This window comes from Macaca mulatta, chromosome 1 (assembly GCF_049350105.2).
Source record: "Macaca mulatta isolate MMU2019108-1 chromosome 1, T2T-MMU8v2.0, whole genome shotgun sequence".
NCBI classification, from domain to species: domain Eukaryota; kingdom Metazoa; phylum Chordata; class Mammalia; order Primates; family Cercopithecidae; genus Macaca; species Macaca mulatta.
Window position 1 is genome coordinate 218,430,693 of NC_133406.1, and position 23,734 is coordinate 218,454,426.

Sequence of the window (23,734 nt, forward strand, 5' to 3'; positions counted from 1 at the left end):
CAGCCTTCAGACTCAGCCTCCAGCCCTGCCTCCACCCCACAGCTGCCTGCATGATCATGCTTTCAGTCAACCACTGTTCATGAGCGCGACTCTGGACCAGGCCTGTTTGGGCTCCGGGGGCTGTGAACCAGAGCCACTGGCTCTCAGCTGTGATCACTGCTAGGAGGGAGGGAGAGAAGAGGGGGCTAAGGAGAAGGAAGGGTAAATGGTGGGAGGAGCTACTTCCCAGAGGAGGAGATGATAGTTGAGTTGTGGCCTAAAGAATAAGAACAAGTCCACTGTGTAGGGAGGGGGATACCCTCGGTTGAGGGAGACTCCAAAATGCACATCTCAGACAGTCACTGCCTATTTCGCACCTCACAGGCTCCCCAGGGCTTACACAATGAAACCTGGTGTTCAAATCCCTCCCTGCCCGGCCAAAAGCCACTTGCAGCCTCCTTTAGTGCTACCCCTCACCCCCATCCTTAGGCCAAACTAAAGCACTGGCTGATCCCCACACCCAGCTCACTGATTCCTGCCTCAGGCCCTTTGCACATGCTGTGTCCTCTTCCTGCGATGCCTTTTCTCCTTTGTCCACCTACTGAGCTCCTCTTTTAAGATTAATTTTGACTGTCCCTTCTGGAACTCTAGACACACACACACACACACACACACACACACACACACACACACAGAGAGAGAAAGGACCATTCCCTGCCCTGCTCCTGCAGCCCCTGCTTGGCCTCACCACCTGCAACACTATGGCTGTACTCGCTTGTCTGGGTCTGACTCTCTTTCTAGACTGAGAGGCCCTCGTGGGCAGATCCTTGCAAACAGAGTAGGACTCCCTTATTCATCTCAATGTCCCAGAACCTGGTCCAGTGCTAGCCCTGGGCAGATGCTATTAAACTCCAGGCAGGAGTTTTCAAATTGAGTGGATCCCACCACTACCTGCTCTGGGCAGAAACCCTAGAGGTTCAGGGAGACCAAATGCCACCCAGCCAGGCAGCTCCCGGGTGCGTCCATGGAGCTGAAGTCCTTTGCAACAGGGACCACCAGGAAGTTCACTGCGGTTCTCTCTCCACTAGATCCTGTTCTGGAAAACTTAGTGCCTGAGAGAAGCTTCATTTACAAAGACATCACGCCACTGCAGAGCATTTCTTCTCTGGATGTTGATCGTATCTCTTTATTATAAAAGCTAAAACCAGGTTCATTTGTACAATTCTACAAACTTGAGAGAAAACCTGGAGTCAGGAGAAATGGCAATGCCCTGAAGTTGCTTCACACTCTAGAAGGCTGCAGAGCCAGAAAGGGCTTGTAAGTTGCAGGGTGCAGGAAAATACCTCCCAGTGTTGTGACATCTTTCCCTCCCCTCCAAAGGACCCCCAGAGGGCTCCGGCCTGCCTGAGGGCTGAGCTCAACGCTGGGACCTGGGAGTCCCGGGGAGTCTTGATTGACACACTGTGATCTCGCCTCCTCTTCCTAGAAGCCCCCCGGGAGGCTCAGTCCTGGGGCACAGCCTGGGGCTCAGGCTCCTTCTGAGCCCCGGGGGCCACTGGGGGTGGCATCATCAGAAGAGGGCTTTGCATTTTGTCAGCAAATATTTGTTGAACCTGTTGTTGAGCTGAATAACAGTAATCCTCACTGCAATGATCCAGTCCACAATGATTAACACCTCGGAGACCGTTTGCTTCTTCCCTCCCTCATTTATTCCTTTCTCCAAATTTACTGAGCTTCTACTATGGACCCAAGAGAAGTAAGAGCTGGGCCTGCTCTTAGGGAGCTTCCAGGGCATTGGGAGACGGACAAACAAAGCCTCATGGCATGATGCGGGGCCTGAGGGAAGCCAGAACCACAGCTGGTCCTGCAAGTCTCTGACCCTTTCCAGGGCCCACCTGGTCCTTGTCAGGCCTGAGCAGAAACTTGGGAGCAGTGCCTGGGTTCCTGTCCTTGCCTAACCCCCTTTATCTGAGCTCGGTGCCATTGGGCAAGTTGCTGGAAGTCAGTTTCCTCGTCTGTAAGGTGGAGATCATAATTCCACCCGCCTTAGAGGGAGATGGCAAGGATGACATGAGTGAAGACACATAAATTCATGCCAGGGCAGTGCCTGGCACTTGTTGTTATAACAATTTGATGTAGCTGGAATTCTTACAATTGTTCGACAGAAGAGGAAACAGAGGCTCAGGGAGCCTGAGTGCCTTGCCCCAGGTTCCCAGCAGAGCCAGGCCGTGCAGCCAGGCCGGGGAGCCTCTGGAGCTATGGCCTTTCCCCCTGTCTTCGCAGCACCATCCCAGAGCTGAGAGATAGCTGCGCCGCTGTGGCTCACCAGTCGGCAGTTCTCACACGCTCGGCTAATACCCATATGGCTATAACGTGTCAAGGCCAGATTAATCCACGCAATGAAAATAAAATAATCTTTAATAAGAATACTAATCACCAGGCCTCAGGGAGCCCAGAGACCTGGAGGCTGGGCCGGGAATTAATGGCTGAGACAGATGGAGCAGCTCTGGGCTGGGGCCCGGCCCTGCCTGTCGACCCGGGGTGCTTCCGGAGCCCGCGTGTGCCCGGGTGTCGGGCCGCAAGCCAGGAGGGGCTCCTGCCCCTGCCGAGGGCACCTTGCCCAGGCCGCCTGTCAGGCCAGCAGCTGCCTGCGGCCCCGGCCACCTCTCTGCTCTCCCCCGCAAAGAGCCGGAGATTTGACAAATAAGGTGTCCGCCGGTGGACAACCAAAGGAAATTAATTCTAAATCAGATTTTAAACACAATCAGGAAGGCAAAGGAGCTTGCCGTTCCCACTCCCCCTCTGAAATGAGACTCTGATATTTATAGAACGATGATTAGGGCCGCGAAGGGTGATTTATATTCTGCGTCCAGGTGACAGGAAGGACGGCAACCAGGACTTCAGACTCTGGGCTGCTGCCCTGTTGGGTGATGCGCTGAGAGGTCCTTCCCCTTTCTGGGGTGAACCGGGGTGCAGGGGGGTGCTGGGAAGTACAGCCTGGTGTGGGGAGGTCACTAGATCCAGAGTTGTGGAGTTTGGGGAGCTTCCTCTGGTCAAGGAGTCGGGAGATGTGAGATTCTATCAACCACCCCTCACTGTGTGCCCTTGGGCTAGTCACTTCACTTCTCTGGGCCTCCAATTCCCCAGTGGTAAACTGGACGGGGCCCCACATCGCTCTGACATTTTTCCATGGGTCTCTGAGGCCTGAGTGCAATCTAAGCAAGACCTCTAAAGAGCCATGTGACCTGGTGGATCCCTTATCCCAGGCTATAGTGTCTTCTTCTGCAAAATCAAGTACTGTCTGGCCACCTTCTGAGGGTACCTCTGAGGGCAAAACCCGAGGCAGGGATGGCAGCTGTAGAAGGGGGCCTGGCCGCTACTGTGGGTCTCAGGCTCTCGACCCCTGCTCCTGTCACTAGAAGGACAAGGAGTCAGGGCTGGGTGAGCTGAGACCCCTGACTCCACGCCCTTCCTCTCCTTAACTGCTTGCTGAGAGAATTGCCCAAAAGGGATCAGGATGTCCTCAAACCAGGCAGGGGCCCCATGGACCTCAGCAGATCTCCTGAAGACTCCCTCAGGCTGGGCAGGGGCAGCCCCAGCTTGCAGATAACATCTCAAGTATCCCAGGAAAAGTACCCCACTCTGTTCCCAGCCCCTCCTTTGCCCCAGGCCATCCACTAAGGAGCCGGGCAGCTCCAAAGAGGTCAAGGGCTTCTCCAGGGGTGGAAAGGGGGACGAGGCGGGGCTCTTGGACCTGGCTACCACTTGTGAAGGGCCTTGGTTTGGGACCCGTGCTGCCCTTCCCAAATGAAGTTATGCAGCTACAGAAGCCACCAACGGGGCTGAGAAATGTCTTTCCTTGTGCGACTTAAAACAGGCTTTCCGTTCCCAAATCTCACTGCCTGCAGTGCACTATGAATTAATATTTTTTATAAAACCTGTAATTATCTTGAAACTGGCATAATTATGTTGTATTATGATTTAAATGTAAAATTCAAAATATGCTGCAATTCCCTAACTCCGCTTTGGCATTTCTTTTTATTTGTTATTAATGTGGCAGCAGCGCCAGGAAATAGGAGTGGCCTTGGCCTCTCCCAGCCCCCATGAGGTCCTGCCACTCAGGCCCTGGGGTTTCCACTCAGAGCCCCACCCCTGATGTGCTGTGAAAATTGGGCAAGATACATTCCCTCTCTGGGCTCCGCTTCCTTCCTCTGCCACAAGAAGACTGCAGCGTTACCTGAGGCCTCCAACTGAGGTCGTGACCCCAAAGACAGGAGGGCAGGTCTCCTTCCTACAGACAAATGTGGCTCAGTGCACCCGGGACAAATGATTGGCGTATTTGTACTCGCTGGCTAAATCCAGAGGTGGGGATGGTGGCCGACCCTGAGTGCATATGCACCAGCCAACCAGCCAGATTGTTATGACTTATGCTGTACCAGTTACTAACCATCCATCCGAACGCTACCCCATGGAGGAGGGAAGTGGGGCTTCGCAGAGGGCGCTGTGCACAGAGGAAGCCATTGAAGGTGCTGGAATCAGGCAACCTGGGATCAGATCACTACTCTGCTACTTAAGTTGAGGGGCCTCAGTTTTTCTTATCTGTAAAATGGGACTATAATACTTAGCTTAGAGGACTGTTGTAAGGATAGGAAACTGCTAAGTCCCCAGAGGCAGGGACTCTCCGTACCTGTACCCCCAATGCCGGGACACAGTAGATGCTCAGCAGAATGGATAACTGTATAACATCAAAGACGAAAAATCATCACTAAGGTCCTTCATTATCCCCATCAGAATGAGAGGATGTTTGGAGCAGCTCTGGCGGGCAAAGCAGCCAGGGAGATGCTAAAAGCCTGTATCTGGCTCAGAGCAATACAGACCTGTCTTCAGGCTCCAGCTCCAGCTCTCACCAGCTGTGAGGCCTAAGCAGGTGACACTACCTCTTACACCTCAGCTTCCCCATCTGTAAAATGGAATTGTGATACCTGCCTTGCTGCAATGAGCAAATGAGCTGGTATGTGATGCACCCCACTATAAGCTGTGAAGGCAACAGGGGTGTTGGTTGTTTTTCTTCCCCAGTGCAAAGCTGAGCCATACGGGGCTATCTGTGACAGTAACCATGAGAGGCTTGTGGCCTGGGGAGCCTGGCAAACCAGGCTGCAGAGGGCAGAACAAATCCAGAAATGGGCAAACGCCACAGAAGGTGCTTTGGGGTTTAGAGCTCAGGACAGGAGAAGACTCAGAAATTGGGGATGTGAAACAAAATTTCTTAAGAAAACCAGATAGCGGGTTGGAGGCGGTGGCTCACACCTGTAATCCCAGTGCTTTGGGAGGCCGAGGCAGGCGGATCACTTGAGGTCAGGAGTTTGAGATCAGCCTGGCCAACATGGTGAAACCCCGTCTTTACTAAAAATTCAAAAATAAGTTGGGCGTGGTGGTGGGTGCCTGTAATACTAGCTACTCGGGAGGCTGAGGCAGGAGAATTGTTTGAACCCGGGAGGCGGAGGTTGCAGAGAGTTGAGGTCACACCATTGCACTTCCGGCCTGGGCAACAAAAGTGAAAACTCCATCTCCAAAAAAAAAGGAAGGGAGGGAGGGAGGGAGGGAGGAAGGAAGGAAGGAAGGAGAAAGAAAGAAAAGAAAGAAAAAAGAAATAAAAGAAGAAAAGAAAGAAAGAGAGAACCATCAAGCCTCTGGGAAGGGCTGGAAAGGGCCTGGTGGCTGCAGGGAAGATCCTGGCCCCAGAGATCTCTGGGCAAGATGGCTCCTAAATGGAGCCAGCTGGATTCCATCCCCACCTGTTATTACCTGAGGCTGTCAGCCTATGTCATGCCCAGTCCTGTTAGTGCTTAGGGGCCTTTCCTGCCTGCCTGCTGGGGGCAGAGGGATGGGTGATGAGGACTAAAGATCCCTCTCACTGTGGTCCCAGGGCCTGTGTAGTAGCAGCAAAAGGCTAGGAGCATATTCCCAGCAGCTGACAAGGGCCCTGTTCCAGTTGTCACTAAGGGTATCTGGGGACAGGCTCTTGTCTCTCTGATCCCTGCATAGGAACATCCCCCTCCCTTTTACCTCCTCTGTCTCCTCTTCTGAGATCCAACGATCTCAAAAGCCAGGCTTCACTGTGCCCCGGGAGCTGAGCCACTATGTGCCCAGCCACTGGTGAGACCAAAGAAAACAACAGAGAGAAGCTGGGCCAAGACCAGGAGCAGCTGGGCACCTGCTGTTTGTCCACACAAGCTTGCTTAGTGTTCCCTGCTCTTGGGGTGCCCAGCTGAACAGACTCCCCCACATGCACACACACGCACACATGCACACATACACTCATGCACACATGCACACATACACCCACACGCACGTGTGCACACATGCACACACTCATGCACACATGCACGCATACACTCAAGCGCACATGCACACACATGCATACATACACTCACACACATATGCACACACATACACACTGATGCACACATGCACACACATGCACTCATGCGTACACTCACACACATGCACACACGCACACTCATGCACACGTGTGCACACATGCACAAAGTCACACATTACTCATGCACACATGCACGCACACATACAATCACGCACACATGCACACATGCATTCGCACATATACACACACACATGCACACAGACTCATGCACACATGCACACAAACATGCACACACACACGCACACACACACACATGCACACACATGCACACAGTCATGCACATGCACACACACTGCACAAATACGTGCACACACTGCACACATATGCACACACACTCACGTGCACACGCACACATGCACACATACACTCACACGCACATGCACACATGCATACATACACTCACGCCCATGCGCACACACGTGCACATACACTCACGTGCACATGCACACACTCAAGGGCCATCGTGCACATATGCACACATGCACATAGACACACGCACAGATACACTTGCACACATGCACACATACACTCGCACACACATGCACACACATGCACACGTACACTCATGCTCACAGGAACACATACACTCATGCACACATGCATACACACTCACACGTGCACACACATGCATGCATACACTCATGCACAAATGTACACACATGCATACATACACTCACGCACACATGCACACACACATGCATACACATTCGTGCACACGTACACACGTGTACATACACTCACGTACACATGCACACACATACCCACACATGCATATGTACACTTGCACACACACATACATACACTCACACCACCTGGGCCTAGGCTCCCCCGTCTGCATCCCCTGCTCCTGGTCTGACACAGGAACCCAGCAGCACACCTATGGGTACAGGTGCCACCCTAAGTCATGGCCCAGGGGCTCTCTGCTCACTGTCTTCCTCCACAAGGCCCTTGCCTGTCTTCTAGCACAGGTCGCTGATAAGCTCCCCCTGAACAGAAGCAGCCTTTTCAGGGCCCCAGGGACAGGCCCAACCCAGACTGTACTCCCCGGGTGCCCCTGGCTTTATACCCCTCACTGTGCTCATTCACCCAGGGCCTGGGTCCCACTTCCCTCTACTCTACAGGTTAGAAGTTCAGTGGTTTCGAGCACCAGCTCTGGAACCAGACTTCTGAGTTGAAATCCCAGCTTTGCCATCCCCAGCTGCATGACCTTGGGCAAGTTGCTTTGCCTCTCTGTGTCTCAGTCTCCTCATCTATAAAATCAGGACAATAGCAGTTCCTATGTCATAACACAGTGGCCAGGATTCAATGAGTTAACACTCGCAAAGTGCTTAGAACTATGTCTGACCTGAGTTAGCCCACGGTATCGTTCCCTAATCCGAGTAGGAATCCCATAGCATACCCAATTGCACAGGTGCCTTTAGCTGGTACCCCCGACAGAAGGCACCGCCTGGCTGAAGTCTGTTTCCCTCCCTCTCCCCTCCCCCTTCTTGCTTCCACGTCCTTCCCCAACACACGGACACAGGTGGCCTGGCATATTTGCTGATGTAGGAACACTGGAGATTTATCCATCTTCCCAGGGGCTGTGTGGGCCACCCAGGTGCCTGTGGGCTCTGACGTCCCCCCTCACACCCTGGCAGCCCTGCCCAGACCAAGCGCCGCTGCCGGCTGACCCATGCCCAGGCCATGGCGCGCTCACCCACACAGGCATCCCGCCGCTCCTCGTAGCCGGCACTGCACACACATTTGCCGATGGGCACCAGCCACTCGCCCTCCGCACTGCAGTACATCTTGGGCGTGTCCCGCTCCTCCGAGTGCCGCACGCACTGGCCCCGCACCTCCACCAGTGAGGAAGAGTCAGCCCCCGTCACTGCCTCCGAGAAGGCAGCCAGATTGCGCACCATGGCGGGGCACTTCTTATAGTAGATGCGGAGAGAGAGGATGGCCAGGCAGGCACCGATGTCCTGGAAGGCCAGGTAGAAGCCGCGCTTGCTGAGGGGACCCACACCGCGCACCTCCGTGTTGAGCTTGAGACGCCGCACACCAAGGTCGGCACCTGTGAAGCTCTCGTCCGCCGCAATGGTGTCGATTTTGAGGAACTGGCTTTCTTGTGTGCTGGCCCCCAGGTCGCGGTCCGACTCCAGGTAGTAGAGGTTGAAGGTCTCCTTGCAGGTGCCCAGCACGCCGGGCATGCTGTTGCAGTCGCGCAGGGTAAACTTGATCTCGGCATAGACGCGCCGGGCGCCGTCGCGGGGGACCCAGCTCGTGCGCAGCCAGTTGTTCTGGTTGGGGCTCATGACATTGCACACCTGGTACGTGTGGATGGGCTGGAAGGACTCGTCCACCTCGTTGATGGAGTCCCACTGTGGGCAGAGAGAACACAGCCACTGAAGCACAGCCAGCACCTCACCTTCTTTTGCCAGTGACCCTGTGTTTTGTGCTGGGGACGCTGGGAAAAAAAAGACAAAGGAGCTGGACTGCTGGTGGACTGTCATAGCTGCCAGATGCCAGGCCCCCTGAAGATGTGATCTCGCCGAGGGCCACAATCTTCAAGGGAAGTGTTATTTACTAACTCTTGAGATGAGGAAGTAGAGGCTCTGACCTGTGAGCCACATGTGTGAGGTCATGTCGTTATCAAGCAACGGCTGGACGGGAATCGGGCCTGCCTGATGCCAAAGCTCTGCCCTCATTTCTCTATGGCTCCTCCTATCTTTCTTAGAGTGGGAGGACTTGCCTGGTGAAGTCAGTAAGTCCAATTTCCATATCAGTTGCCAGAGGGATCTTTCTAATATACGAACCAGATTATGCCTTGCCCCCACCTCAAATCCTTCAGCAGCCTCTCCTGCACTGCTGCTTGTTGAGTGACTGCCTGATCCACAGACTCCCTCCACCCTGCTCTTCTTGCTGTTTCCCTGGGCTGGCCTGGATCCCAGTCAAGGGAATCCCAGGATGTGAGAAAGTTGAGTGTAATTGCTTCTGTGCTGCCTGCTGGCTGGGCATCAGTGATTTCAAAATAAACCAGACACTCTCAACAAACTGAAAAGGTAACCCATGAAATGGGGGAAGCTATATGCAAATCATGTAGCTGATAAGGGATTAATATCCAGAATACATAAAGAATTCCCACAACTCAACAACAACAGAAAAGAAACAGTCTGATTAGAAAATGGGCAAAGGACGTGAACAGACATTTCTCTAAAGAAAATATTCAGATGGCCAAATGAAAAGATGCTCAACATCGCTAATCATTAGGGAAATACAAACCAAAACCACAATGAGATACCACTTCATACACATTAGGATGACTGTTATAAAAAATAATAATAATGGCCGGGCGCGGTGGCTCAAGCCTGTAATCCCAGCACTTTGGGAGGCCGAGACGGGCGGATCACGAGGTCAGGAGATCGAGACCATCCTGGCTAACACGGTGAAACCCCGTCTCTACTAAAAAATACAAAAAACTAGCCGGGCGAGGTGGCGGGCGCCTGTAGTCCCAGCTACGCGGGAGGCTGAGGCAGGAGAATGGCGTAAACCCGGGAGGCGGAGCTTGCAGTGAGCCGAGATCGCGCCACTGCACTCCAGCCTGGGTGACAGAGCCAGACTCCGTCTCAAAAAAAAAATAATAATAATAATGATAATAATAAGGCTGGATACGGTGGCTCACACCTGTAATCCCAGCACCTTGGGAGGCCGAAGCAGGTGGATCACCTGAAGTCAGGAGTTCAAGACCAGCCTGGCCAACATGGAGAAACCCCATCTCTACTAAAAATACAAAAATTAGCCAGATGCAGTGGCGCGTGCCTATAATCCCAGCTACTCGGGAGGCTGCGGCAGGAGAATCACTTTAACCTGGAAGACGGGTTGCAGTGAGCCAAGATCGCACCACTGTACTCCAGCCTGGGCGACAGAGCGAGACTCCCTCTCAAAAAAAAAAAAAAAAAAAAAAAAAGATAATAATAAGTGTTGGCAAGGATGTGGAGAAATTAGAACCATGTGCATTACGGGTGGGACTGTAAAATAGTGCAGCTGCTGTGGAAAACAGTATGGCAGCTTCTCAAAGTGTTTAAAATAGAATTACCATATGATCTGGCAATCCCATTTCTGGGTATATATCCCAAAGAATTGAAAGCAGGGTCTCAAAAAGATATTTGTACACCCCTATTCATAGCAGCATTATTCACAATAGCCAAAATGTGGAAGGAACCCAAGCGTACGTCAATGAACCAGTAGATAAGCAAAATGTGGTATATACCTATCACAGAGTATTAGCCTTGAAAGGGAAGGAAATTCTGATACACCTTAAAGACATGCCAAATGAAATAAGCTAGAAACAAAGAACAAATATCATTAGGATTCCATGTATATGCAGTACCTAGTCAGATTTAGAGAGACAGAAAGTAGAACACTGGCTGCCAGGGGCTGGCAGGGAGGGGGCAGTGACTGTTTAAGAGTGCGGAGTTTCCATTTTGCAGGATGAAAGGAGTCCTGGCAGTGGCAGTGGTGATGGCCACACAGCAATGTGAATGCACTACATATCACCGAGCTGTGCACTTAAAAAGGGTTAACACGGTAAACTTTACATTATGTGTATTTCATCAGAATAAGCAAGCAAGAAAGAAAGATACCACAAACACTCCTTGTCCCAAGTGCCCCGGGTCCACCAGACCAGGCAGTGCCGGGTGATGAGCCAAGGGAATTCAGGTGGGTAAGACTCCCAGGCCCCTCCCCAGCCCTCCTGGGTGTGGGCATCTGTAGTTTACCTGTCAACCTGGCACTGCAATGAAGCAGCACCCTCTTGCAAGGTGGAGGTCTGCAGAAGACAGGGAAGGGGACAGCCCTAACTTCCTCAGTTGCTGAGCACCAGCTGGCCAGGAGCAGTCCTTGTTGAGCTGACTTCAGGGACTCATGAGGGCTCCAAGGAGGAGCTGGAGGACGAGGACAGAGGAAGGGTTGGTCTCTGGGCCCCTGTCCTGGTTCCTTCACATATGCAACACCTTGACCTTCTTCAATTGTCCTTGAACGAGAGAGCCTACTGCTTAAAGGGGAGGGGGGCTTCATGACCAGATGCTCTGAGAACCTGTGGAGTTCTGGGCTTATTCCACAAGTGCTAGAGAGAAGGTCATGGGCATCTCAAGTCTTTTCCTGCCCATCCCAAGCCCCTCCATCTAGTCTCGTCTTGATCCTCAGTGCCCACAGCTGTAAAATGGGACTCAAGCAGGCCCCACTTCAGCTAGGTTTGAGAGGATGCAGTGGGAAACTTTCTGCAAAGTGCTTAGCTCAGGCCTGGCACAGGAAGGCACTTGACGAATGGCCCGAATATGATACTGAACTGGCAGCATCTTCACAGCCCACCGCACCTGCCTCCAGGGACCATGTGGGAAGATTTCCTGTTTCCAAAGGGGTCCCAGGAAGTGCAAGCCTCACCTGAAAGAGTTTATGCTTCCAAGTCTCCCCAACCCAAGAAGGACCCCTGCTCCACACCCCGCTCTGCTGTCAGAGGCTCCAGGCAGCACAGCATCACATCTGGGGTTAAAGTCATTGTCACAATTAATGGAGCACCAAAGAGCCAGCCAGCTGCTCCCTGTCTGTTTCCTGCCAGGGACCCGGATAAATTAATCGGCTCAATCTGAGTCTACTACAGCTGCCCCACCAGAGCCAATGGTCTGGCCTAGCCCTGCCAACCCCAGGAGCTGCTGCAGATGCCCAGAGTGGCACAGACTCCGGGAGGTCTGGTGCAAGGGCAGAATCAGCACTGTTCTCTGCCTGGGGCACCCCCACCCCATGCTGGGTGCCACTCCCATCTCCGCTACTTCTCAAGCCCAAAAACCGACTCTGGCACACTGCTCCCCCAACTCTGTCCTCCTCCCAGATCAGAATGCAGTGAACCAGCTGTGCAGCGCTTGCTGAGGCACATCCCTTCTCTGAGGCTTGGGCTTCTCTTCTGTAAAATAGGGTAGTGAATGCCTGCTCCTTCCGTCTACTCCAGGGGGTGCAATGGAAATTAACCTGCCCGCTTACCTAAAGCAGCATTCGTTAGTCCATGTTAATTAGCCAGAGCAGGCGGAGCACGTCCCAGCCCCAGCGTGCGGAAGTTCCCGGGAGCAGAGGGAAGGACGCAGCCTGATGAAGAGCAGAGGGTCTGGGCCAGACCTCCCCGTCTTCGCAGAATTACTTCGCCTCTGAGAGCTTTCAGTTTCTCGTTGGTAAAACGGCCTTTTCATGTATCATCCCACTGGTGGCACTGCACGGAGCAGTTCTAAGATTGTCCTCATGTTATAAATGAGGAGGTGGAGACGAAGTAAGTGATCTGCCTGAATCACACTGACTACAGGAGGCGGAGCCCCCGTTCTTCAGGACCCAGCGCCCTGGCCCTTCAGGTTCTGCACCTGTCTGACAATCGTGTAACATTTCTGAGGCTGGAAACTGCCCTGGGTGACCCTTGTCCTCAAGCTACTGAATGGACTCCAGAGTCAGAGGGATGGATAGAACCTCAAGGACTATCTCCAGAGGTTCTCCCTCCCAGCTGGGCAGGAGAATCACCTGGAAAGCTGATTATTTTTTATTTTTATTTTTTGAGACAAGATCTCTGTCTGTCACCCAGGCTGGAGCCTCCACCTCCCAGGCTCAAGCAATCCTCCTACCTCAGCCTCCTGAGTAGCTGGGACCACAAGCGCACACCACCACACCCAACTAATTTTAATATCTTTGTACAGAAAGCATCTCACTATGTTGCCCAGGCTGGTCTCGAACTCCTGGTCGCAAGCAAGCCTCCTAAAATGCTACACTTACAGGTGTGGGCCACCGTGCCTGGCTCCCTGGAAAGCTTATTAAACAGAAGATTCCCAGGCCCTTCCACAGACCTCCTGGATGTGGAACTCTGCAGGCTTCACCTGCTAGCCTGGCACAGGTTCAAAGTCTAGAGTTTGGGAATCAGGTATGTCATTCCAGCCTTCCCTCCTCTCCGAGAAGCCCCAGTCTCCAGGCCCCCTGACGATGGCAGGTGGTCCCTGGCTCAGCAGAGAGTGCAGGCTTGCCTCCCCATCTCATGAAACGGTCACAGAGTGGGCCTTACTGCCTGCAGTTCAAAGGTGGCATAAGGGACTCACCACAGGCTCTGGGCTCAGAGAGACCCAAGTTTAAGTCCCGGCTTGCGATCAGCTGGAACCCGCCTGATGATGGGCAAATTACTCCTCACTGCGCTGAGCCTCAGCTTCCTCACCTGTGAAGTGCGGCGGCTGCACCCACCTCAAGGATTGGTTGTGGGGAGTGATGAGATCACGCCTGTGACCTGCTCAGAGCTCAGTGAAGTTGCCTGATTTGTTCTAACTCGCGAATGCAATGCCAGAATGCTGAGCTATGCTTTAGAGCGCCCTGCACGAAAACCCACCTGACACTACCAGTGTGAGCGTCCAAAACACGAGGCCAGCCATGCTCCCCACCTGCCGAAAACCCTGACAATTCCTCACTACCCTAAACACCAAGTCCGATGCTCTGGGCGGGATAAAGACACCCCGGAGCCAGCCAGGGCCCAGGCGTGCCCTCCTAGCTGCTGGGACTCAGGGGAATGCCAACTCAGCCAACCGCCATGCAGTGAGGGAGAAAACAGGACCCATCTCCTCACCGGTGGAACCCTGACACGGCGGCCAGCTCACTGCACCAAAGCCTTCCACACCACACTCACGCGGGGAAGACAGCCACTCCAAGGAGCGTTTTACAGAGCGGGGGACTGACATGCTGCGAGGTAAAGGGACACCCCAAGCACCCGGCCTCCGTCCTCAGGCAGTGGTGCTGGCTCAGGTGATGAGGGCTTTCTCCAGGCTCAGGGACCTGGAGAGCCAGGGCCATGTGGCCCGCCCCCAGCTCCCGGGAGCCCGGTGCATGAGGGTTGATAACAGGCTCAGCTCACTGCTGCCTGGTGACCAGACCCCCAGAGAGAGAGGAGCGGGGTCATGTCTAGACTTCCAACCACAGGCCCCCCACAAAAGGCCCAGATGAAAACTCTACCCAAAGTCAAGAAAGGCCCTTCATAAGTGTTAACTGTTGGTGACATTATCATCATCATTATTAATATTATTATCCCTCTGTCCTCACAGCCATAGAAGCTGAACGTGGACATGACAGAACTCAGGTATGCACCATGTGCTCGCGTCCGTGGCAGGGATGTGTGCGTGTGTGTGTACGCGCACGCGTGTGTGTGCATGTGTGTGTTTCTGAGCACCCTGGTGAGAGGAAGTTCATGTGACGGTAACTGTGTGAGATAATACACGTGAGTAACAATGCTAAAGATCATTATAAAAGCCTACGTTCATTGAGGGCTCACCCTGTGCCAGACTCAGTGCCAAGACTGTGTCATCTGCTCTCGCCCTGCCGCAGACCTAGGAGGTCGTCACAGGCTTGTCCCTTTCTATAGATGGGGAAACTGAGACTCAGAGAGGTGAAGTGGTGACCCAAGGCCACCTGCTTGTCAAGGGCAGAGCCGGGATCTCACCAGGCTCGTGGGCTCACTCCTACTCTACTGCCCTGCCCCCGCAGGATTCAGAGAAGAGACGCAGAGGGACGGGGCAGTGCAGCCTGCTCACTGCAGCTCCTCCCCAGGAGGATGGGGGCACGGCCTGTGAGCACATTACCCACAGCGACCTGAAGGCCGAGTCCAGAATCACCATGGAGGCCTGGGAACCTGGCCACTTGGGGAGACAGACAAGCAGAGACTCCAGAGGTCGGAGGACTGGTGAGGCCAGGGCAGCTGGGAGGGAGGGAGCAACCCAGAAGGCAGGAAGGCCTGGCTGGCCTTCTTTAGTCCTGGCCTGGCACCTCATGAATCTGTAGGATGCAGCCAGGGGGATCCCTGGATCTAGGGCCTCAGACTTGAAGAATCAGGGATCTGTTGCCAGGGTTGGTTCTGTAATCTCAAGGGTCTGTATGCACTAAACTGTTAAGAGATCAGCAGCACTAACTGCTGTGTGCCCTTGGGTAAGTCTCTTGACCTCTCTGGGCCTCTGCTTCCTTTTGATCGATCTCATGCAGACTCTGAGTGGCAGCCTCTCTCCGCTCACAGGGGGATGACATTGTCCCCACTGCCCGTCACTTACACCATGAGCCGGATACGTGAGCCAGCCCCAGTCCCCGTGGATGGTCGATGTGTCCAGCAAATTCACTGTAAAACAGGAGACAAGAGGGCATCAGGCCCCTGTAACCTCTCCCCAGCTCCTCAAGCGCAGCCTGACCCAGCTACACTGGTCCACACTCAGCCCCCAGCACACAGCTCACATGGGTCCCTCTGCCTGAATGCCCTTTCTCTCTTCCCCTCTCCTTGAAGGCCCAGTTTAAGTTCTCTTCCCTGAAGCCTTCCTCTCACCCTCTTGGCCAAAAAGTAATATTCTGAACTCCCAGAGCACAAGCTGTTCCAAGTGCCAGACATCCTTGGTTGCTGGCACAGTGGGATAGTTAAGAGGTGGGCTCGAGGCTGGCAGGCCTCAAAATCCCAGCTGTGCCACTTAGGAGCTGTGTGTCCCTGGGCAAGTCCCCTCACCTCCCTGAGCCTCCGCTTCCTCCTCTGTAAAATGGGGTAATAACGATTTCGGTCCCACAGGGCTTTTGTGATGATGACCTGACCCTTGTCTCCTGTAGGAGCCATGATGGCATTCAAGGTCCATGCTGCAAAGTCATACCTCCCATCGGAGGACTGGCCCCAGCTTAATAATTACCCTGTTCCCCCAGCATGGTGCCTGGCATCTAGCATGTCCTCTGTGCACATCTGGTGTGGGGGGGCTTGGGGGGTAAGAGCTGCCTCTTAGTAAGCACCTATGTGCCAATATCTGCAAGGGGAGCTTGAGATGCCTCATCTGCGCCCCTGCACAACAACCTGAGAGGCGGCCATTATTATCTCCATTTTACAGATAAAAGAACCGAACCTCAGGGAGGTCCGGGAATGTGCCCAGAGCCCCACAGGTGTAGCTGGCAGGGCTGGCATTCGGAGCACCTGCTTTAGCAACTGCAGGCCATCACCATCCCTGGATGCTCAGGCCCGAGAAGCAGAACCTCTGGGTAGTCTCCACGGCGGGAAAGGAGCACTGGCCCAAAGGGCAAGTCACTCTAAGTCAGGCCCTCTGCAAAGGAGAGCCTGCAAGCTCAACACGGTAGGGAAAAGAGCCCGTCTTGGGGGTCAGACATTCCTGGGCCCACGTCTCAAGGCAGCTACTTATTAGCAGGTGACCCTCAATTTTCGCATCTGTAAAATGGGTTCATAGTACTTAAGGGTGGGATGAAGGTCAGGAAAGTATGTAAAGCCTGGAGCCAGGGCTGGTCCTTAACAACACTAGTTTCCCTTCTCTAAGTCCCTCGCCCCCCGCCTCTCTCCATGTCCCTTGTGTCACTCCCTCATTTAAGGTGATACGGATGCATTATGCTGTTTAGAAATCAGGGCTCAGGCTTCAGCTGTCTCTAACTGCTGTGTGTCCTTGGTCAAGTCCCTTCACCTCTCTGCTTCCTTTTGGCTAGCTGGTGATTGCTGTATGAGAGGCTCTTGGCTCCAGAGTCCCACAGCTTTCCCTTTCACTCTGCCTTCCATGAACCTCCTCTCCCAGCCAACAGCCATGGGCTTTTAACCACCCCAGTCAGCGGGCTTGGGCAGATGACGGGGGGTTAAAGATGGAGCCCTCCTGGAACTTTCCCGCAGGCGGCTGGGTGTCTTTCTGCCTGAGATTTGCATAGCTCTAAGCCTGCCCCTCAAAGACGGGCACAAGTGTCCTCAGGAAATGCTGGAGTGAAGATGCTCTTATTTGCTGATTTTCTCCTGCCTCTCACCCTCCCCACCCCACCGTCAGGGACCCTGGAGGAGGCCGGCTGGAGTGGGGCTGGCAGAACTAGGGAGGGGTTCTCCGTGCTCCTCCCTGCATTCCCCCTGGGTCCCCAGGGGCCACCTGGGATCAGGGGACAGAGCGAATGTCCGCAGAGGGACGTCCCCCTCCCCAAGCCGGCCCCACACCAGGGGCAGAGGCAGAGAGAAGGCTTCCCGCCTCCCTCCCTCCCTCCCTCTCAGGCAATGTGGAGAAAACTGGGTCAGGCAAGCTCTCTCCTCCTGCTGGCTGGTGGGAGGGGGAGGGGGCCGCACTGCAGCTTCCCCCAGACCAGCAAAGCCGAGTTTGGGGACACGGTGAGGGAAGGCCACATATGGGCCCCCCTCGCCCCACCCCGCATCCCGGACACAGGTCTCGGGGTGACTGGGCCCCTTCCGTGACCTGGCCTGGATGCAGCCCAGACTTGCCCCTACCCTGGAGCCACCCAAGTGGATATCCACGGCTTAGGATTCTCCCCCTGGAGCGTGGGGACTTCAGGGCCTGCAGACACCGCTCTCCAGGCCCTGCTCTCCCCGGGGAAGCCCCACCTTATCTGCAACTGATTCTTGATCAACCAGCCAGGGGGCTCAGATAATCCAAAGATAAGTCAAAAGTCGATTCTATCGGACTCAGGAAGGGCTATAGGATTCCAGGGCTGTTTGTTCCAATTCATTCCAGACCCTTCTCTGTCCCTCCCCTCCCTCCTCTTCCTCTGTCTCCATCTCCACCTTCTCCATCCATGTCCCCTTGAATGGATGAAAATGCAGTGTCCCTTGAAGGAAGCCCCAAGTCCACAGGACGTTTGATCAGGGCTGAAGAGAACGCCAGCATTAGGCCCACCCAGCCCGGGTCTGGGTCCCCTTGGGAATTCAGACCCTCTGGTCACCGCAGGGGGCCTCTCTCCTGCCTCTTGCGCTGCCGGACTGTGAAGCCAGCTCTCCCCTGTGGGCCCATCTCCCCGCTTACAAACCGGGGGATTGGACTCCATGGTCTCCCAGGGCCCTTCAGTGAAGCGAAGCGCTTAACCCCTCTGCCTCAGTTTCCTTATCTGAAAGATGTCCATAGGCATCCCTCCTAGGCCTATCTGCCCGGGCTGTTCTGGGGGTATCAGACGGGTCCCTCTCCTGCTCTGGGAAACACAGATAACTCCTAAGCCGTTCCTGTTGAACTGTAGAAGGCATTATGCGATTTCTTTTTTTCTCCAGCACCGTCGCCTTCCCCCATTCCATTTCGCTGAGACTAATACTTAAATTGATTTACATTCCCTGAGGACACAGCGCATGATGGTGAGGCTGGAGAATTCGGGGTGGCCAGGGGATGTCAGCCAGGATTCTGAATGCCTTGGAGATCACCTCAAAGTGGAGGATAAACTGCACCAGAGAGCAATAAGCGGCCTTGGGCCTGGCAGGGGTCGGGGGGCATCTCTGCAGCTGCGGGGCCCTTCCCAGGCCCACAGTGCCCCAGCAAAGGCTCTGAGAGTGGCCTGGTATAGGGGTATTTGGCCAGGCTAAGGTCCTGTCACCTTTGCTAGACCCAGCTGGGAGCAGAGCCCCCGTTCCCGAGTTCCAACAGTCTCCTCGGCTGGCACTGGTTGTTCTAGACCAGCCCAGGGACAGTGCTGGAGAGGACTCCCAGATGCACCACATGGAACTCAGGTCCTAGGTCTCCACCCCATGGCTGTCTGACTCGCGTGGGTAACCTGTGCCTGGCTGTGGGTACCCGGCTGCATTGATCGGAGAGGGCGTGGACTCTCGCCCTTGGGCTATGCCTCCCTTCACCCGGGACACAGACTTCCCCACCTGCCTCTCTCTCTAGACGCTGCCTCTTCCTCAGCTGCTGGCCCCCACCCGCTGCACAGGTCCCCTCCCCAGACCCATGGTTTGTCTTTAGCACATGAGCCTGGTCCAAGCCCCCTCTTCGAGGGGCTCTGGGGCTACCAGCCTGTGATTCCAGAGGGTGATGGCTCCTCCCCAGAGAAGAGAGTTGAGGCGGGGGGTTGGGGGTGCATCACCTGACTCCCAGTGCCTCGATGGAGGGCTCCTCAGAGCCTGCTGGGCAAACAAACTGCCCATTTCCCTCCATCCACCCTCGGAACGCCGTCTTTTCAGGCGCAGCTCCCAGGCCCCCAAAGCCTCTTAGATTCCAACCCTGCCCCCTTTCCTACTCCCCAGCATCCCCCAACCCCAGACCTCTCCCGGTGCCTGGGAACCTGCGTCTTGTTACATCCACCTGGCCCTGCTCTGCTGGCATCTCACCTCTCGCCACCCTGCCATGCCCCTCCTCCATGCTGGGTCCTGGGCTCATGGGAGACTATGATTTTATCTGTGTCTGTGTGTGTTTGTTGGTGCACATGCATTTCCATGGGCATGAATGCAAGCGACAGGCTCCTTACATGTGTGGTGTGATGTATATATGTAGACACAGAATTGCATATTTGCATGTGCATGCATCTGTACGTGCATGTACATGTGTGTTTGTGCTCATGTGTACTGGCTTCATTTCTGTGTGTGTGGCTGTGGATGTTATGTGGGGTGGGGAGACTGACCACACACGTGAGTCTCTACAGGTCTGAGTCACAAGTGTGAATCCCAAGTAGCCTGTGTGTGTGCTTGTGCGTAGGGTGGGACCTCGGTGAGCTGTGCGTGAAGGGCAGATCTGTGGTCTGTCTGGGCGTGGAAGAGCAGCACTGGCTCTGGAGTTCACTCACACCTGGAAGTTCATCCTGGCAGGGTGAGGACCCAGCTCTTGTCCCCGGACATCATCAGCCCAGGAGCCTGCACAGAGACGCTCTGGCTTCCTTGGGGCAGAGCTGTGGGAACAGAGGAGGGCCAGGGCAGGGATTGGGGTGTGGGGAGTGGGACCCAGGGAAACCTCCTGAGCTGGATGGAGCTGGGGTCTCCAGGGAGCTAAGGGGTGTGTGGATGGGAGGCTTGGGTGCTCCCTCTCAGCTTTTCTTGTGCCCCCACCACCAGAAGTCATTTCCCAGACCTTTTTGGTCCCAACGACTCAGTGCACCTTCCCACCCCAATCCTTCCTCCCACACGGGGTCCCAGAGTGACCCTGCCATCCCAGCCTTCTCTGACAAGACTTTGCTCTCTGGGGCCTGCCTACCTCAGTCTCTCTGTGGCCTCCCCATCCCCCAGCCCTCTCCTCCCCAAGCCGCTCCCGCTGCCCACGAAGCGGCCTCTCCTCCAGCTGGAGCTTCCCTGCCCTCGCTTCTTCTCCCCAGCCCATCGCCAGACTGTGGCCCTCGGGTCCTGACCCCTCTCCCAGACTCTCATTCCCCGCCCCTCCTTCCCGCCTCCCCTCAAAGCCCGTCCTGCTCTCCGGGGTCCCGTTTCTCAGCTCCTGTCTCTCAATGCCGTCCCCACCCCCTTTTCCTTCCGACCTCTGAACCTCCTCTCCCATTCTCCTGTCTCTCCATCCCTAGTGCCTAGCCCCACGTCCTCTGTCCCCAACCCTCTTCCTTGCCCTATCTCACTGTACCCGTTCCTCCTTACCTCTTCTCTTGTCTTCTGTCCAGTCCTGTCCCCTTGTCCCCGGCCCTCAGTTTTCTGTCCCCAGCTGCACATCCCTCAGTCCTGTCTCCTGTCCTTTCCCACTGTCCCCCGGTCCCCGGTACCTGTCCCTCTTCCTCAAGCTGGCGAGTTCCCATCTCCACCGCTCTGTCCCTTAATCCCGGGTCTCTTCCACGGGGCCACCCCTGCCCCCCCGGGCCGAGGGATCTCAGCCGCCTTGGAGCTCAGGGTCGATGCAAAGGAAGTTGAGCCGCAGGCAGCGCGCGCCGCGCCCCGCGCCCCTCGGCCGCCCCCGCCCCGCCGCCTCTGCCGCTCACCTTCGCCGCGCGCCGCGGACACGCAGGTGGCCGCCGCCGCCGCGGCCGTGACGACCCAGAGCGCGGGGGGCAGGCGGCCCCGGGCGGGGGCCATGGCCGGGCCGGGCCGGGCGGGCGGGGGCGCCGCGCACCCTCGGGCTCGGCCGCGGCGGCCCGCGCGTCGGGAGGGAGCGCGCTCCCTCGCTCTCCGCACACCCGGCCGGGCGCACACCCCGGCGCACACGCGGCTCCCAGCGCACACGCGGGCACCCGCGCCCGCCGCCGCCGCCGCCCCGGGCGGGGGCCGGCCCGTCACGGCGCCGAGCCAATCAGCACCGAGGCGGGGGGGTGGGGGACACGGAGCCCGCACCGCGGCCACCCGGCCCGCGGCCACCGCCGCCGCACGTGCGCACGCCCACCCTCCCCCGGCGGCGGGCACCTTCGGGGGCGCGCCCCGCGCTGCGCACGTGGACTCAGGGTCCCAGTGCGCGAAGACACCATCCGGACGTCCCGGCGACACCAGGACCAGACCCACCCACGGATTCCCTCTGTGGACACAGGCGCGGGTCGCACATCCACCCCACGCTCGCTCCTGCACACATGACCCCAAACACCGAGTACCTCGTGTGGTGACACACTCCGATGGATGCACCCTAGTTCATGGGCAGAGGCTCAGAGACGGGCTCAGAGGCACTTTGAGGTGAAAAACCAAAAAAAAAAAAAAAAAAAAAAACCAAAACCAAGTCTTTCCCTTTCCCCACCCCAACGACTTGGCATTTAGGGACCATGGGGTTTTAGGGAGGTCTTAGATTGCAGTGGTCAGGAGGGCAGGCTCAGGGACCAGGAAGAAAGTGTCCTGCTGTGTGGCCTTAGGCAGGTTTCTTAACCTCTCTGAGTCTAAACTTTCATGTCTGTAAAACAAGAATACCAGTATCGATATCCTAGGGTGGTTGTAAGAAGTGAAGGGACCTAGGTGGAACTCCTGGCAGACAGCTGGGCGCACAGCCAGGTGGCCAGTCATTACAGCTGTTCTCCAGTGAGGTGGACTATCATTCCCTGCTTTTCCCTCCCCTGATGTTCCCTGTCTCCAGTTCCATCCCCCAGGACTAGGGGTCTCATCCAGGGATGGTTTTGGGCTGTGACAGGAGGACAGGGATTTAGGGCCGCATCCTGGGAACTGCTCCGCCACCCTCAAGTCCCTCACACACCTGGTGGGCCAAGCAGTCTGGGAAGCATGCAAGGTACCTGCAGCCTGCTGAGAGGGTGGATGCCCACGGGAGCAAGTGCCTGATCTCTTCCCACTGCCGTCTGGCACAGACCATCGTCCAGCCCCCTCTTCCTTCGCTCCCAGCTCCCGTGGTCACCATGGGGAGTTGGAGCCATGGCTGGAAGTTACCTAGGATGAGAAAGGCCATTTGGGGAACATGTACCCTGAGTCAGACCCTGCTCTAGGGGCTTTATAAACTCGCTCCAGTTTAAGCCTCACACATCCCTGCAGGGGTGGCACACCTAAGGAAACAAAAGCTCAGAAAGGCCATCATTTGCCTTAGATCACACAGCTGGTTGAATGCCAGAGAGGTACTCAGATCCACAGCTGCTTGGCTCCAACACCCATTTCTTTCCTCTGTGTCTTTTTTTTCCTTACAGAAAGGGGGAAGACAGTTCCATAGAAGCCCCTTCCTCGCAGCTCAGGTGGACTGCCTCGCTAATGTAGTGAGCCTCCTGTGACCAGAGGCATTTAAGCAGATACTAGCTGAAATTGTTCAGATACGCTATAAGAGGGCAGGTGAGTACAAAGCAGATTGGACTAGACCCAGAGTGGCAAACTCAAACGCCTACGTGAGAAAGGCAGGCACCCTCACGGAGCCTGCTAGGAGAGTGTACCCAGATCCAGCCAACACTGCTGGTGGAAACGTGTGCCGTTTTTCTGCATTTTCAAGAACAAGTTGTCTATCTGGAACGTTTATGTGATAGCTCTTGATTTTTAAGTTTGGCAGCTAATGTAAACATTTTAATAACACCACAGTGTGGGCAGACCTGTGAGTGGAGTGGCTATAGCCCACAGACCTCTGGGCTGTGATTCAAGGCTCATCAGATAGAAGAATCCATGGCTGGGAATTCACTCCTGGAGTGTCAGAGAAGTGGGCAGAGGAGAGGCAGAAAAATGCAGACAAGGCAAGGCATGGTGGCTCATGCCTGTAATCCCAGCACTTTGGGAGGCAGAGGCAGGGGGATCGCTTGAGCCTAGGAATTTGAGACCAATCTGAGAAACATGGCATGACCTCATCTCAACAAAATTTTTTTTTAAATTAGCTGGGTGTGGTGGTGCACACCTGTGGCCCCAGCTACTCAGGAGGCTGAAGCAGGAGGATTGCTTGGGAGGCTGAGGCTGCAGCGAGCCATTAGTGAGCTGTGATTGTGCCATTGTATTCCCGCCGGGGAGACACAGCAAGACCCCATCTTGAAAAAGAAAAGAAAAAGAAAAAAGAAACGCAGACAGTATGCAGAACACAGTCACAAGCAGTCCTGGGCATTCCCTACTCCATCCCAGGCTCGCAGAAAGATCTGTTGGTAGAGACAGGCTTTGCTGGGGGTTGGGGTTCTGCATCCCCAAGTGTATGTGGAGCCAACCAAATCTGGGTTTTGCCCATTTTGTAGGTGAGGAAA

The 23,734-nt window shown here is 55.3% G+C and overlaps 1 protein-coding gene across 6 annotated transcripts in view; it reads right to left on the minus strand.

Moving 5' to 3' along the window:
- Window positions 1–21,323, minus strand: part of EPHA8 (EPH receptor A8) — a 39,371-nt gene extending 18,048 nt beyond the window's left edge. Inside the window, exons 1-3 of one of the 6 annotated variants that reach the window (XM_077970631.1) lie at window positions 21,089–21,323; window positions 15,508–15,572; window positions 8,118–8,781 (exon numbers count right to left, since the gene is read on the minus strand). In XM_077970631.1, the coding sequence (XP_077826757.1) occupies window positions 8,118–8,781; window positions 15,508–15,572; window positions 21,089–21,182 (823 nt within the window). In that variant the 5' untranslated portion in view covers window positions 21,183–21,323. Of the gene's footprint in view, window positions 1–8,117; window positions 8,782–12,470; window positions 12,741–15,507; window positions 15,573–20,753; window positions 21,066–21,088 lie in introns of those variants that run through there. The other 5 variants (XM_077970647.1, XM_015130408.3, XM_077970635.1 and 2 more) reach the window with 5 other exon arrangements.
- Between the last annotated feature and the right edge of the window lie 2,411 nt (window positions 21,324–23,734).